Source organism: Leptonychotes weddellii, chromosome 4 (assembly GCF_054177405.1).
Source record: "Leptonychotes weddellii isolate Sample4059 chromosome 4, ASM5417740v2, whole genome shotgun sequence".
Taxonomy (NCBI): Eukaryota; Metazoa; Chordata; class Mammalia; order Carnivora; family Phocidae; genus Leptonychotes; species Leptonychotes weddellii.
The window spans coordinates 15,021,310-15,036,329 of NC_138372.1; the positions used below are offsets into that span (position 1 = coordinate 15,021,310).

Below are 15,020 nucleotides of genomic sequence, written 5' to 3' on the forward strand. Positions count from 1 at the left end.
TTCAAGCAGGGTGGGCCTTCCTCCTGCCTGTCCTCCTCCATGGTGGGTTGAGGGGCCCGGGCAGGCTCTGCTGCATCTGAGGACAGACACTGTGCGATCTGGGCCAGGAGGTAAGGGAGCTGGAAGCAAGCTGCAAGGACGCTCAGCAGGATGGGAGCAGAGCTGGGGAAGGGCCCTGGTCAGGAAGAAGTGGTCCCTCTCAAGGGAAAGAGCTATGCATTAGCTGAACACCTACTAAGTGCCGGGTATGTCTCAGGTGAAGTGATCGGCTCAGGGTCACCTGGCTTGTAAGGGCAGATGTAGACTGAAGCCCAGGTCCGATAACCCCGCGACTCTGTTCTAACCACTGGCCCTCAGCCTGTCCCCCCTCTCCACTAGCATCCTTGGCCAGAGAGAGCAAGCTGCCCCTAACCTTATAGTGAACCAGCCTCCCTGCACACCACCCCCTCCACAGGGGCTTGGCCGGCAACCCTGGTCTGGGACGGCGGGAGCGTCCTAGAGCAGGGGGGTGAAGATGCTGTTGCATCCTATAAGGGAAGCTGCTCGAATTTCTTGTCCAAAGGGAGGTCAAAGGGGAAGGTCACCACTCTCCAGGACTCAGTTTTCTTATCTGTAATGTGGGGAGGTTACCACTGGTTCTGGCTAAGTCAAGGAACTGTTGTCAGAGCAAAAGGGGTCCTGTGTGTAGAAAGATGGTCTGACCAGGGGTCTGAGGCAGTGGGGCAGGAACTGGCCATTTGTTTGCTGAATGAAATGAATGAATGGAGAGCAAAGAGAGAAGTACATAGAAAGCCCCACTAAAATACGGGACATTTTAATGATGATGGTAATAAGCATAGCTCACTTTGATGGAACTTAGGACCTTACTTACATTATTGCATTTATTCCCCTCAGCAAGCCAATGGACTCCCATTTTATAGAGGAGGAAACTGAGGCACAGACAGATTAAGTAGCTTGCCTTGTGCACAAGGTCATCCAGCTGGTAGGAGGTGGAGCCAGGACTTGAACCTGGTTTTGCCTGACTTCTAGATGGGCGCTAAACCCAGCGTTGTTTTAAGCAGCTCAAGGACTAGACCTGACCCCAGTGGGCAGAAGCTGCTGGGAGCCGGGTTCGCTCAACCCAAGGATGCTGGTCAAGGTGCAGCCGATGGGCTGCCTGCTGGTCGCCAAGCTTTCCTCCCCTGGAGGTGTGTGAGCAGCAGGTGGATTCTGTTTGTCAGGCACGTGGGTTGGACCAGAGGGTTGGTTCTCAAATCTGGCTGTGCATCGAAACTTTTGTGGGGTTTGCCGAGAGCGCAGGTGCCCGGGCCTCCCTCCAGGCGGGGCTGGGTGGGCATCTGGGCTTTTTGCACATTCCCAGGAGCAGCTGGGAAGCCAGGCTGGCCCTGGACGGCACTTCAGGGGACGCTCTTGGCTAACCACCGGTGATGCCTCCTTCTACACCCAAGGGGGATCTGATTCTGGGACCCACGTTCCTCCTCATGGCTGCATCAGCACCCGCAGCCCCGGTTGTGAGGCCTGAGTCTAGCTTTCTTTATCTAGAGGGGGAGATCATGGATCCTATTGCAGAGGGCTGCTGTGAGAAATTAAGGCGAACTGATGCGGCTGGTGCAGCCGGCTCTCAGCCGGGCACATCGCAGGTGCGACCCCGAGGACCCCTCCTTCCCTGGCAGCACAGGTGAGTAGGAGGTGGGTGGTCTTGGGCTGAGGCAGTCCAACCTTCCCTTCCTCTCCCCACGTTCCTCGCCTCCTGGGGGACCTCCCTGTCTTCTCTACCAGGTCCTGCCTAGGGGATACATAGTCACTGGTAGGGCTGTGTAGGGCCTGCGGAGGGCCTCGACCATCTCTGCTTCTTCTCTCGTTCTGGTCGCCTTGCCCCAATTTGGGCTTCTTCCTGCCACTGCTGAGTACAGGACTAGCAATTTGCCACCTGCTGCCCCAGCCACCCAGGACTCTAGCCACAGCCCTGCCATCGATCAGGTTACCCCAGCAGGCCGGGCGGCCCCGGCTGCCGCTGCCAGCCAGCTCGTGCCCCCATCTTCTCAACCGGGGGCTGCCTGAGCCTTCCAGAGGGGAGAAGGGTGGGAGGATGGTTGAAGGGCAGGGGGGTGCATCTGGAAGGGAAGGGGGCAGACTTGGCTCCTCAGCCCTGTCTGGGTGCTCCCCTTGCCTGGGCCAGCTGAGGAAAGGGGGTCCCCCTAAGGAGCTAGTCCCACCTGGCGCTCTTGGCCTGCAGGGGGCGCCAAGAGCCCAGCGACTGGCCAGGGGCCAGGTCCACACTTGGGAGGCCGCGAGTGAGGGGACAAGGAGTTGGGCCTCAAGTTGGATCCTTTCTTGCTCAGACCCAGGCTTGGCCTCTTGGATAAGGGTGGGGGCCCCTATTCCCCGAATGACAGGGGGGCACAGAGCTGGCCTGTCCCCATCTCAGCCCCTGTTCCCTCTGCGTCCTGCCAAGGGGCCAGGTCAGACTGTAGAGGCTCCTGCCTCCTGGTGAAGGGAGGTGTTCAAGGGCAGGGGTTCTCTGGGCAGGGGAAGCAGGCTGGGGAGGCCCGGCTGAGCCAACAGCCCACGGTGTGAGCTTGGGCAAGTCCCTGCCGACTCAGAGCCTGTTCTCCTGGGGACAATAAACTGGCAAGTCTGTGCGGCCTTTCCCTCTGTCCGAGTGGTAGTCCTCCTTCTACAGACCGGGAGGGGGGTGTCCAGGCCTCAAAGGCCTCGGGGGGCCCCGGCCAGGCTGATAGATGGAGCCCCTACCGTTGAATGAGAAATGAAGTAGACCAGGGGAGCTGCCCACCCCTGTCTCCTAGGTGCAGACTCAGTGAGGGGAGGCAGCCTGAAATAACAGTAGTAGGGCTTTAGGGGTGAGCTGTGGGCTGCCATGGCAGTGGGTCACTGGGACGGCTTCCAGGAAGAAGCTGAGAACCCTCTTCCGCCGAGGAGCGTGCCTGCCCCCACGGCTGGCACCCTTGCCACGCCCCCGGCCCCTGCCTTCATCTGGCTCCCCAGCTGTCCCCTTCCGTGCCGCAGGAGGTGCAGCTTCAGCCCCCCCGATTCTCCCAGATCCCAGGATCTGGCCCGGGAAGGGCTGGCTGCTGGGGCCGGACAGGCAGCTGGGAATGGGGCAGAGGTGGGGTGGGGTCCCGGGCCCTTGCCCGCCCTGCCTGCCTGCCTGTTGGGGTATCCGGTCTGGGGGCCTGGCCTCCTTCTACAGGGGAGCGAACTGAGGCCCAGAGAGGTGGAGTGCCTCGTCCAAAGTCTCATAGCCAGCGAGTGACCAGGAGCTCTGTCTCCCCTGTACCCCGGTTGTGGGTCTGCCCAGTCTGACAGCTGTGGGGGCTGATGCTACCTTCAGTGTCATGTCCAGCCGTGGCCTCCTCAGGGCCTGGCACAGGGCGAGGCCCACAGAAGGTGTTCGGTCAATGCCTGCAGCGTGATGGGGGGCTCTGTCCCCCGTGTCACCTCCTGGCAGAGTCCTCAGGGTAGGGAAGAGGGGGGCTGAGGGAGTACCATGGGGGCTGCCTCTGCCTACCAGCCTGCACAGGACATAGAGACGGTCAGGGGTCAGGCCCACCTGATCCTGGGGGCCTCAGGATCCCCTCCCTGCACCCTAAGGTGGCTCAGCCTTTTCCTCAGAGCCACGTGTGCCACTCGATGACCCTGGAGCTGGGCCGGGCTCGAATGTCGGCTGCACAAGTCATTTCTGGGGAGACAGAGAGCCTCCCGGGTGTGATCAGTGCTGGCCGTCGCTGGGCCGGACTGGCCAGGCCTGCGGAGGGCCTCGACCATCTCTGCTTCTTCTCTCGTTCTGGTCGCCTTGCCCCAGTTTGGGCTTCTTCCTGCCACTGCTGAGTACAGGATTAGCAATTTGCCACCTGCTGCCCCAGCCACCCAGGACTCTAGCCACAGCCCTGCCATCGATCAGGTTACCCCAGCAGGCCGGGCGGCCCCGGCTGCCGCTGCCAGCCAGCTCGTGCCCCCATCTTCTCAACCGGGGGCTGCAGGTCCTGCAGGCTCCTCCCAGGAGGCCCTCCCCGCCGGCCCGTGCCGCAGCCTGCAAGGCTGGAGGGCCCTGGCCCTGCCAGGGAGATCAGATCCTCTCGGCCACCTGCTGTTTTCATTAGAAACTAAAATTAGCTGGGCTTGTCCCAAGCTTTTCCAGGTTTGCTTGCTTTTTAAAAAAAATATACAAATTCCTAGAGGAAAATCCGCACCTCTCCGACTCCTCTCCGGCTCTTACTCTGAGCGTCCAGAGGAGAGGGGACGGGAAATAGCTGGAGCGTTTGGGAGGCCAAGCAGATCAGTGTCGTGGGTCTTGGCCCCGCGGGTGTCCAGGTGGGGGCTGGGACGCCAGCCCAGGCCTCTCCGCCCCCTCCCTCTGGCCTCCCTGCCTGCCCGGGCCACATTTAGAGCCTCCTCAGGAGTGGCAGTGCCTGGGACACCCGGGAGGAAGGAGGCCAAGCAGGCGGGAGGAGGAGCCGGAAGGAGCTGTAGTGCCTGCCCACCAGCGAGCTGCCTGGGGAGATAGGCCCAGCGAAGGCCCGCGCCACAGACCCCACCCAGGAGCGCGTTCTCCCCGGCGGTGGCCAGGGCCTGCTTCCCCAGGGTGTCACCGCACCCCTCAACCTTTCTCGGGCCTTTGGATGTTTCTGCACCCACGGTCTCCGAATCCTGCTGCCCACTCCCCGACGTGGCCCCGTCCCGGAGACCTATCCTTCCGCACGGCCCACAGGGTGGTGCACTGTGCAAGAGAGATGACAGACTGGGTCAGAATCCCGGCTCCGTGTTCCCAGAGGCAAGTTAGTGAGCATCTCTGAGCCTCAGGGTCTTCATCTGTAGAATGGGGAGAATAGTAGGTCTCGCTTGCCTCAGGAGGCTTAAGTGGATTCAATGTTCACACAGTAGACACTGCTCCCCTGTTGGCAACCTTATTATGTTATATTATCATGATGGCCGTCATTAAGACATTTACCTTCATCTTCATCTTCATCACCACCACCGCCTCGAAGCCCCTTCCCAGGCCCTTGAGCCGGGCCCCCTGCCGGACCGCAGACCAGTCCTGCTCATTGGTCTTCTTTGGCTCGGCTCCCTCAGCTCCTGTAGACCTGGGTTCACCAGCCTGAGGGAAGGACACACTCCCACTGGGAACAGTGGGTCGCTTCGGCCTCCACCCCAACTGCAGAGCTTGGACGGAATCTCCAGACGGAGCCCGTGGAACTAGAGGGCGTGTGCCAGCGACTCGGGCCCATCGGACGGACCCTCCAGGGACCAGGAGTCCGAGAGGTGGGACGGGGGATGGGGTGCTGTTCGGGGATCGGAGGCTGGTGTGGCCGGGGGGCTTGGAAGCCCTTTGCGGGACGAGATTGACTGGACGGGAGGGACCTCACGTCCCCCGTCCTCTTCAGACAGCAGTCATATGCTTGAATACATCCTTGTTGCCGCCGTGCAGGCTTGGCAGGAGGGTGGCATCCCCTCCGTGTTAAGGATGACGTTCCGGGAGGCATGTGTTCAAGGCCACGTAGCCAGTCAGGTTGTTCCGGCTCCTGAGCCTGGGCTGGCGAATCAGGCTCCAGGGATGGCCCCGGGTACCCAGGGCCTGACGGTTTGGCAGTGACCATGATTTGAGGAAGGTGGCTTCTTCTTCCATTGCTGAGTCCTGCTGCAGTCCCAGGGTGTCCCTGGGCCACGGCGAAGGCGTCCACATGCTCTCAGGAGTGAGGGGTCCTCGGGAGGGAGGTGTCTCAGTGGCTGTGGGGCTGCCTGCACGGCACATGGGCCTGTGGTCTCAGCAGCTTCTGCGGCCATGGAAGGAGTGGCTGCCACTGGCCTGAGACCCCCGGAGGGGCCGGCCTCGGAGACACCGTGATTGTGGGGTGCGTGGGGGCAGCCTCCCCTCCACCTTCTCCCCAGCCCTGGCAGAATTCTGGAGTCCTCGATGCTCAGGTCAGGTCCCAGGGACCTTTCCTCAGTTCAGGGGAATGACGGCCTTTTCTGGAGCCCAAGCCCCCACTCCTGTAGCTCAGGGCACTATTCCCCCTTCTCCCTGTCTCCCGGGATCCCTACCTTCCTTTCTCCCCATCCTCAGAAGCCTCAGCAACCCCATTTTAGAAATCTTTTCACTTCCAGTTTCCATTGCTTCCCGTACCCCTGTGCCCCAGCTCCCCACATGTCATTCCTGAGGGCTCCATGCCCCCCGCACTTCCTTCGTGGGAGCTCCTCTCCCATCTCATAGTATGTGTTTCTGGGGAGCAGGTGGTTGACTCAGGGCCAGGAAGTAGCCACTCAGACCTGAGCCTGGAGGGCCCCAGAGCTGCGCCGGAACGTAAGACCTTTCCTTCTCTCCGTGGGGCAGGTGTGATGGTGGGGGTGAGTGGGTGTCAAATTTAGGGCACTTCCTGACCTTGCCTTGCCCCCTCATTTGGCAGCAGAGAGCTTCTCCCTTGCAAAGACCCACCCAGCTCTTGTCCCCGGAGCCACTGAACCGTAGAACTGTCCTCCCTAGCTCGGCTGAGGGAGCCCGGGGTCGGGAGCTGGGAGGGGCGGCTAACACCCCAGCTGAGCTGTCCAGGGCGGCTGCTGGCTTCCTAGACTGCGGCTCATGCTCTGGTGGCTCCAGGTTTCTAGGGAGTTCCTTGGCTTTGGTGGATTCCTTCTGAAGGCCCCAGAAGAAGTTCTGGGAGAGCCTATGGTCAAACCCGCACCCCTATCCCAACGAGGCCGCTAGGACAACTTTGGTTCCTTCCTTGCTCCATTGCTCCAAACCTCCCACAGAGGATGACTGGCGAGGGTGTGGGGCTGCAGGGAAAGTTCTGGGAGGATAGTCAGGAGACCTGGGCTGGAGTTCCCACCTCTACCACGAATGTGCTGTGTGACCCCATGTGCCTAGCACAGTGCCTGGTGGGGTGGGTCGGGTCTCCACAGGTGAGCATTTGACAGGGTTGAATGGGGCTTTACCAGGCATGCCCCTGCTTAGAGTTTCAGTGTCGCTGGAAGGGGTTGAACGGACGATCTCCGGGGACCCTCTGAACTCTGATGGCTGTGACTTGGTCCTCTGTTCCTGGGGTGCCAGGACTCCTGGGCCTCCCTGACACAAGAGGGGTACCGTGGTGTCGCCAGCCCTCGGGGAAGAGTCCCTGGAACCCAACCCTGCCATGATAGGTCCTGTGTGCGAACCGAGGGAGAAAGAGGGTCCGAAAGGACCATCCAGGGGTCACCGCAGGAAGAGGCCCCTGGTGTTTCACTGGAAATTTCCCGCTGCTTCTAATGGGCCTCTCCAAAGTTCCTTTGTGAGCTGTGAGCGGCTGGCTGTTGGGAGGCTCCTTCCCGCTCTGAACCACATCCCTCCCTCCTCCTACCCACCTTCCTCCCCTCTCTGCTCAGACCAGGTCCCCTCCGTGGCGGCGGGGTTCATGACTTGGTCAGGGGAACTTTTAGAACATAGTTTGGTTTCAAGTTTGCCAGGAGATGGGGGAGGTGGAGAGGGGTTTGGATGGGGAAAGGGGGAGCCGGTGGGGTCATGGCAGGGAGCGAGCCTTCTCCTGCGTTTGGCTGAATCACAGAAGACGCAGTTTGGGCCTCAGAGATAAAAGCTGGCAACTCGTGTGGACATCTGGACCGCAACCATGGGGTCCCGGCTTCGCCTTCCAGCTGAGCTTGCTGAGCAAACGGGCGGCGGCCCCGCCGAGCTCCTCTGCAGTGGGGGTGGCCCGAGGGGCCAATGGCGGGCAGCTGTCACCCCCTTCCGTGGCTCCCCGGCCAACCCTGTGCCCCGTTGGCTAAGGCCAAGCCCTTCTTCCCAGAGGGAGGAACAAGAAAAGAGGCTTGGCGTAAATGCTCAGCTTTGCAAATGCACCCACAGGGCCCGAGTTGGGCGAGTTTCAACAGGTTTGGGGAACACAGTCTTGTCAGATGCTTGCAGAGTTGCTCAGTTGCTAATCCAGGGCTGAGGGAAGACAGTCAAGCCATAGCAGACAGCTGGGTGGTTACCGCCGCTTGAGTAAACCCCTCGGGCAGAGCCTGGTCTCGGGGCCCTGCCGTGAAGGGGGAGGGGGAGAAAGAGCTTAGCCAGGCCCCAGGGGGTGCGCCCTGGCAGCGGACCCCGGGTCTCCACAGCAGCAGCCCATCCCGACACCCACTTTGGCCCCTCTTAGCACCACCTGAGACTCAGGGCGGTAGAGGGGAGCTTCCCTTCTCCCCGAGGTCTCTAAGATAGGACACGCTTTGACAAAAACTTAAAACCCTCTGGAGTGAACCAGCCCTTCCTTCCTTTCTCCGTCAGATACTGACGGAGCACCTACGACCTGTCAGACCCGTGCCAGCAACTGGGAGATGTTGAGAGCCGTCTGTGCCACAGCCTTGGCCTTCAGGTGTTTACAACCTCGTGGAAGTGCGAGCCACACTGCGGGACCGTGGTTATATATAATACGAAACAGTGCTATAGGCAGGGCATAAAAACCAGGAGATCGGGACATGTGGGAGCAAGTCAAGCTCAAGTCCTGCTTCTGATGTGCAGAATGGCCTTGGGGAGGTCACTGCACCTCTGGGTCTCTGAAGTGGGGCTGCCAAGAATGCAGACCCCTTCCTCCAAACGTGGGAAGGGAGAGGTTATGTGGTTCTAATAGGGTCATGGGTGGGAAAGTGCTTTGTGAACCACTGACTCTCAACGGAGGGTGATCTTTCCCCACAAGGGACATTTGGCTATGTCTAGAGCACCTGGGCGGGCTCCTGGCATCTAACAGGTAGAGGCCAGGGCTGCTGTGGAATGTTCTGCAATGCACAGGACAGGCCCAAAATACCAATGGAGCGATTTAGGAGATTCTGGTGTAAACTATAAAGGGCTACGGACGTGTTAGTGACTGATCCAATGCCCAGAGCCAGGGGAGGAGCTCCAAAGAGTGGGTTTACTATTTAGAAGAGAGGGAGGGATCCATTGTAGCTGGGGGTTGGGGGACACTTCCTGGGGGAGATGGGCCACACCTTTACCTGCGGGGCCGGGCACTGCACATCTGGGCTGGCTCTGCCCACACCTGGCCCAGCGAGTTGCACCCAGAGCTCCAGGCCTCACTCGGCCCACGGTCAAGAGATTCACTCCCTCCACCCCCCTTGCTGGGCACGTAGGCACACGAGAGCTTGGACCGGAGACACACACCTGCACGGAGGCAGATCCAGCGAGGGTGAGATGCCGCCGCCCCCAGCCGCCCTGAAGGGCGCTCCCAGACACAACTCTCTGGCCACCAGGATTTGCTCGGCTGGATCCCTGGCTGTGTGAGGCTCGGGCGGGGCCCCGGTTGAAGAGCAGGGAGGTGGCCTGTGTAAGCGTACAGGATCCCCACAAAACGGTTTGGGGCACACAGGGCTTGGGAGCAGTGGCCTGAAGGCCCGTTCTCTCTGTCATCCTTACAAACGAGGACACGACTCCCCCACTGCAGTGACAGTGATCCTCAGCTTCCCATTTCCGTCGGCGTGCCTGGCATGGTGCTCAGCATGCTCTACGCATGGGCTCACGCTTGCCTCACAACTGCCCAGAGGTGGGCGCCACTTACACAGAGGAGGACCCTGAGGCTCAGAGAAGTTAAGGAACCTGTCCATGGTCACTCAGCCGGTCAGTGGCAGACCTGGGATGGAACTGCGGGCTGTCCTGGAGATGCGGTTCTTAGGCACTCCGCTGGACTAGCTCCGAGCGCAGAACAGGCTCCTCACCCTCACCCAGGGGGCCTCTGCTGGGACCCCTGCTCAGTGCTCCACTGCCTTCCTTCAGGAAATCCACGAGCATGGAACCTTAGCTGATCTAGTCCCGGACTCTCCCTGGTACTTCCATTTGGAGTCCAGAGTAATGTGCTGAGGGCTGGGGCCCGGGGCGCAGGAGAGGCTCACCCAGAGCCGGCCAGCCTGGGGGCAGAGCGGGGACTGGAACCCCGGCCTCTCAACTCCCAGCACAACCTGTGTTGGAGGGAACGGTCAAGGCCATTTCTGAGCCCATCTGTGGCAGAGCCGGGCCTTCCACTGATGGACTGTTTTCATCCCTCCATCCCTCCGTCGATGGTGGGGGCTGCCACAAGCTGTCAGCTCGCCCGGGGTGCCAGACACAAGTCTCATCAACAGCTTCCAGCTTCTCTGGGCTTGCCCAGGCCTCAGGCTGTGGAGCCCTCCCAGCTCCAGCCTCCGTCCTGCCCAACAGCTGCACGCGGCGGGACACCTGGCCTCCCCGCCAGGCCACCCGCCCTTCTGAGACAACAGACAGCCCCGTCTCCTGCAACCGGCCGGCCAGCCGACCCTGGCCAGAAGCCTAACTGCAGGTACTGGGACAGGAACGGACACCCAGGCCCGGCCCCTCTGAGAACACTGCCCGCCATCCTCTTGGGGCCAGATGTCCATGTGACTCACACGGGAAAAGATAGTGCCAGCCACCATGCCTGGGTGGACATCCGCCTGCCCAGAGCTTTTCCTTCTAGAGGCAGCTTTTGGGTCAGGTGCCCCTGTCATTTACTAGCTAGGTGACTTTGGGCAGTGACCTCTGTGACCCCCCCATCTTCCCAACTGTGGAGTGGGATTCAGATGTTGTCAGGATTTAGAGAGAACAGCGAGAGCTATTATAATGCTTACTCTTACTGTCCTGATTCTGCCACCTTCAGGCCAAGTCCCCTCTGTGACTGCCCCCACTCACACCGAACCCTTCCTCTGACGGCAGTAGCATGCACACCGTCCCACCCACCCGTGGCTTTGCTTTTATTCTGTCTTTCCAGACCCCAAGGTCCTTGGCGGCCAGGCTGTGATGCTTAGTTCCCTCCGAGCTGGCTCAGTCCCTGTCCCAGGGATGGAGGTTGCTAAAAACAAGGCAAATGACCCAGTCTTGGAATGTGCCCAGAGATCTCTTCTCCATCACTGCCTCTCTGGTTTGGTAGGGGTCCCAGGAAGCCCCTATTCTTCCCGGCTCGGGCCGCGCAGAGACCCTTGGCTCGGAGCCCGGGGTGGAGCAGGAGTGAGCTGGGTCATCCAGAGATCTGCTTCGTGGCAACCTGAACCATCACTACTGCAGAGAACAGGTTTGCCAACCTCTCTTCTCCCTCCGGGCCACCCCTCCTCACCCCGCCCCCCTCGACGCAAGCACAAGAACTGAGCTGTTGGAATTCCCCAAGGCTTGCATGACCCAGACCCAAAGCTGGGGCTGCCTCCCCGGCTGGGATTTCGGGCTTAGACGTGGCTGAGGGTGGGTGGTGACGCCACCTGGGCCACACCTGCTCAACTTGGGGACGGCTTCAGGGAAAGGGGTACGTCACTGCCCGGGAATCAGCACCTGGGTTCAGTTCTCTGCTCTGAGTTTGGGCCAGTAGCTTCCCCTCCTGGGGCCTCAGTTTCCTCATCCGTAAAAGGAGCTCAAACACCAGATGCCCTTGAAGGACGTTTCACTGTGGATGTTGCTCTCTTCCCTGAAGACCTGGGTCGGACTCTGGAACTGCCACTTCTTTCTCTGCCTTTTCGTAGCCCATGGCCCTGGGTGGGTCACACCTCGTCCTTGTTCTTCCCGACACTCGCACCTACTTTGGAGACCCTGGCTCTGAACTCCTGCTTTCAAGGGTCAGCTCCAGGCACCCCAGGCCCCCCCGCGGATCCAAAGCAGCTCCCCTCCTCAGCTCGGTGACCTTGTCCTCGCTCAGGAGGATGGCCTGTGGGGGTCGTGGGAGGGGGTGGTGGTGCCCTGGTTTCTGCACACTTTGCCACTGCCCCTGAAGTGTTAATCAAATTAAGCCTCCAAGAAAAACAAAAGCTCTGCAGCCACTTCGGGCTGCCTTGGAGTCGCTCACTCTCCCAACAGCTGGGAGAATTCCACATCACCTCGGTCCCCCAAGCCCTGGGTGGCTCTGACCCCAACGAACACACTCCTTCCAGCCTGCAGGGCCCCGGCTGGCCGCAATGACCTCATAGCAACAGCCATTGGACACTCGGGGCAATTTCATGGGAGATATTTGTTCTTTCGTCTTGATGCAGAGAGAATTTTTTCCTCTCCCGCTGTCTCCATGGAAACCCCAGCTACACTGTTGGCTATCCCCCTTCCCACCTCATGCTTTTCAGATCAATATTGGAGCTTGGCTCCCCACTGGCTGCCCACAGTGGATGGGGGCAGAGCTCTGGGCAGAAGGGATTGGGGCCAGGGTTAAGCCTGGGGCCTGGGGAACCGTCCCTGACCGGGGGATGAAGAAGGACTCTAGAGTCTTCTTGTTTCCCTGTTCATCCCCTCACCAAAGCTCATCCCTTTAGAATCCCCCTCCCTCCACCTAAGACTCCCCCCGGCCCCCACTCAGTGAACCTTCTGTCCCTTCCCAGGGAGTCCCCTGAGCCAGGCCCTGCAAAGGAGAAGCAGACAGGTCACCAGTGGTCACCACCCCTCTCTCCTTAGGTGAGACACAGGGAGGTGGTGGGCTGTTGTCCTCTTCAAGGGCTGGAAGGAGTTTCTTCCCGCCCCAGGGAGAACAAGGCCGGCCAGCGCCCGGCCGCGGGCTCTCCGAGGCCGGGTGTCCTGGTCCCTTCCCTCCTTCTATCCCTGGCTCCCGCCCCCCAAGCAGAAACAGGTCCCTGCACGCCTCCAGCCCAGCCCGCAGCGAGGCGCAGCGCGGCGCGGGGAGCTCGCTCCTGGACTTCTCCGGATTAACCTGCTATTACGACCCAGAGTCCTTCCCCGTAATGGGCTTCCTCCGCGACCTGTCAGCCGAGCCTGGGCTGCGCCCCGAGCCGCGCACCCCACCCCGGCCGCCGCCCCGCGCTCGCACCCCTTGCACTCTCGGGCGCCCCAGGCCGCCTATGGGTGCGGACGCCGCCGCCACCCCGGACGCCTCTGGGCTGGGAGCCGCACCCGGACAGGAGGGGTGCCCAGAGGGAGGCCCGGGCCGTGGCGGCGGCAGCGGAGAGGGCGAGCGAGCCTCGCGCCCCGCGGCCGAGACACCTGCCGGGCGCCCCCGCGCCCGCTGCCCCGCGCCGCCTGGCACCGGCCGCTGCCCCCGGGGCCTGCCGCGCCCCGCCCCGCCCGGCCCCGCCGGGTCCCGGCCCGACTTACAGCCAGTTGCTCGCGGCGGCCGAGAAGACAGCGAAGACCAGGAGGCGCAGCGAACGCAGGCACGAGCGGGGACTCATGGTGCCGCCGCGGGCGCCCGACCCCGGGCAGCGGCTGCGGCCGCGGGGGGCCTCCCGTCGGGGCGGCAGGTGGGCGCCCCGCGCGCGGGCTGGGGCGCGGCGCCGGGCGCGGGCCGGGGCGCGCGCGGCGGGGCTCTGCCTCCGTGCCTGCCGTCCGCCCTGCCCGCTGCTGCGCCCGCTGCCCGGCGCGGACCAGACTGTCAGCGCCGCCCCAGAGCCGGGATGCGGCGGCGGCGGCGGCGGCGGCGGCGGCGGCGGCGGCGGAGGCGGGCGGGCGGGCGGCCGGGGGGGCGGGCCAGGGGCGGGCCGAGGATGGGGTTACCTGGGCGGGCCCAGCGGCCCGGGACACCCCCCCCCCCGGGGGCGGGCCGGAGCGACGGCGGCAGCGGCCGCCCTGGCCCGCGGGACTGGGCTTCTCCGGGGGGCCTCCCCGGCCGGTCGCCCGGGAGGACTGAGGGCCGGAGCCCGCTCCAGGCACGCCTGGCTGCGCGCCGCCTAGCGCGGCCGGGCTAGAGGCGCGGCCACCCAGCTGCCCGGTCCCAGCCCGGGCCTTGGGGACAGGCGGGCACAGCTCCCCCAGCCCGCCGCTTCGGGCACTGCAGCACCGCCCTTGCCGCCCCGCCTCGCCCCCCGCCGGCGCCTCGGAGCTCGACCCCGGCCCGGCCGGGCCCCGGCGGACCGACCCGAGCGCGGCTGCCACTCGCGCGCACCCAGCCGCTGGCGCTCCGGGCGCCCCGGGCTGCGCACCCGGGAGTCCGGAGCCACCCGGCCGCCCCCCGCCAGGCCCCTCCCTGCCTCCCGGCCGGCTCGTCCTCTGGCCCAGCCTTTCCCTGGCGCTCACCTCCCTCCAGCCTTCCGGGAGCTGGCCGGGGCCTCCCGAGCTTCGGGCAGCTTGGGACAGTGGCCGGAGACTGCGGGAATCCGAAACCTCGTTTCTGGCCAGCCTCAGGCTCTGGGCGCGCTCTAAGCCGCAGGGTCTTGACCCAGCCCTTTACGACTGTGGGCCTCTGTTTTCTCATCCGAGAAATGGACATAAGAGCCGGAGAGCGCGAGGATAGAAGGAGCTTAGGGAAGGTCTCTTTTTAGCACCCTCACCAAGTCTTGCTTTGCGTTTCGGTTTTCTGTGCGCCTGTTTTGTTTATCCTCCCGTATCTGGCAGATTCGGAGAGCTCAGTGCCTGGCCCGGCGCGGGAGGCTGGGGTGTTTGTGGGAAGAATGAATGAAGTGGCATGGGGCTGTGACCGGTACCTTGCTAGGGTAGAGTGCTCAGTTCCACACCATGGTGCCTGGTAAGAGTTATTTGCCCATCCCCAGGTCATGGTCTCTTCAGGTCTTGGATCTGACTCTGTGTCCCTCACCCTGCCTCAAACTGTGTCCCCCATTACCCAGAGCTGGAAGGACTTCTCTAAATGGGAAAACCAAGGCCCAGAGAGGGGCAGGGAGCCAGAGCCACAGACCAGGCCTCCGCCCCCCACCTCTGACCCTGCGCTCTTCACTGTTTAGGAGCATGAGGTTTGCTCCCCCGTGGATGGGATGCTGGGATGGTTTGGGTGCTGGGATGGTGCCCTTCCCTCCATGGAGTCTCTGGGGCTCAGCACAGAGGAAGGGCTCAGTAAACATTTGGTGTTGAGAGTAGGCAGAAGGTGGCGGGGATTTGTGGGGCTGAGCAAGAGTACAGATGGAGGCTCACGTACCATATGTCTAAATATTTGCAAGTTATAAATCAAGCTAACAAAATGTGAAATAAAATATGTTCTATTCTCCTACCTTGACAAGTACACTTTCCCACCAACCTGCAAGGCCAGCTTTGAATGCAGAATTCTCAGACTCCTCGGACCCTGTGTGGAGCATGGTGGTACAGGGAGAGGAGACCCCTTCTTTCCCACAGCTGCCTCTGG

The 15,020-nt window shown here is 62.2% G+C and overlaps 1 protein-coding gene across 2 annotated transcripts in view; it reads right to left on the reverse strand.

Moving 5' to 3' along the window:
- The window catches only part of WNT4 (Wnt family member 4), a 26,771-nt gene extending 13,616 nt beyond the window's left edge, over positions 1 to 13,155 (reverse strand). For both annotated transcript variants that reach the window (XM_081817688.1, XM_081817687.1), the window contains exon 1: positions 13,046 to 13,155. In XM_081817688.1, the coding sequence (XP_081673814.1) occupies positions 13,046 to 13,122 (77 nt within the window). In that variant the 5' untranslated portion in view covers positions 13,123 to 13,155. The remainder of the gene's footprint in view (positions 1 to 13,045) is intronic.
- Positions 13,156 to 15,020: the final 1,865 nt, after the last annotated feature.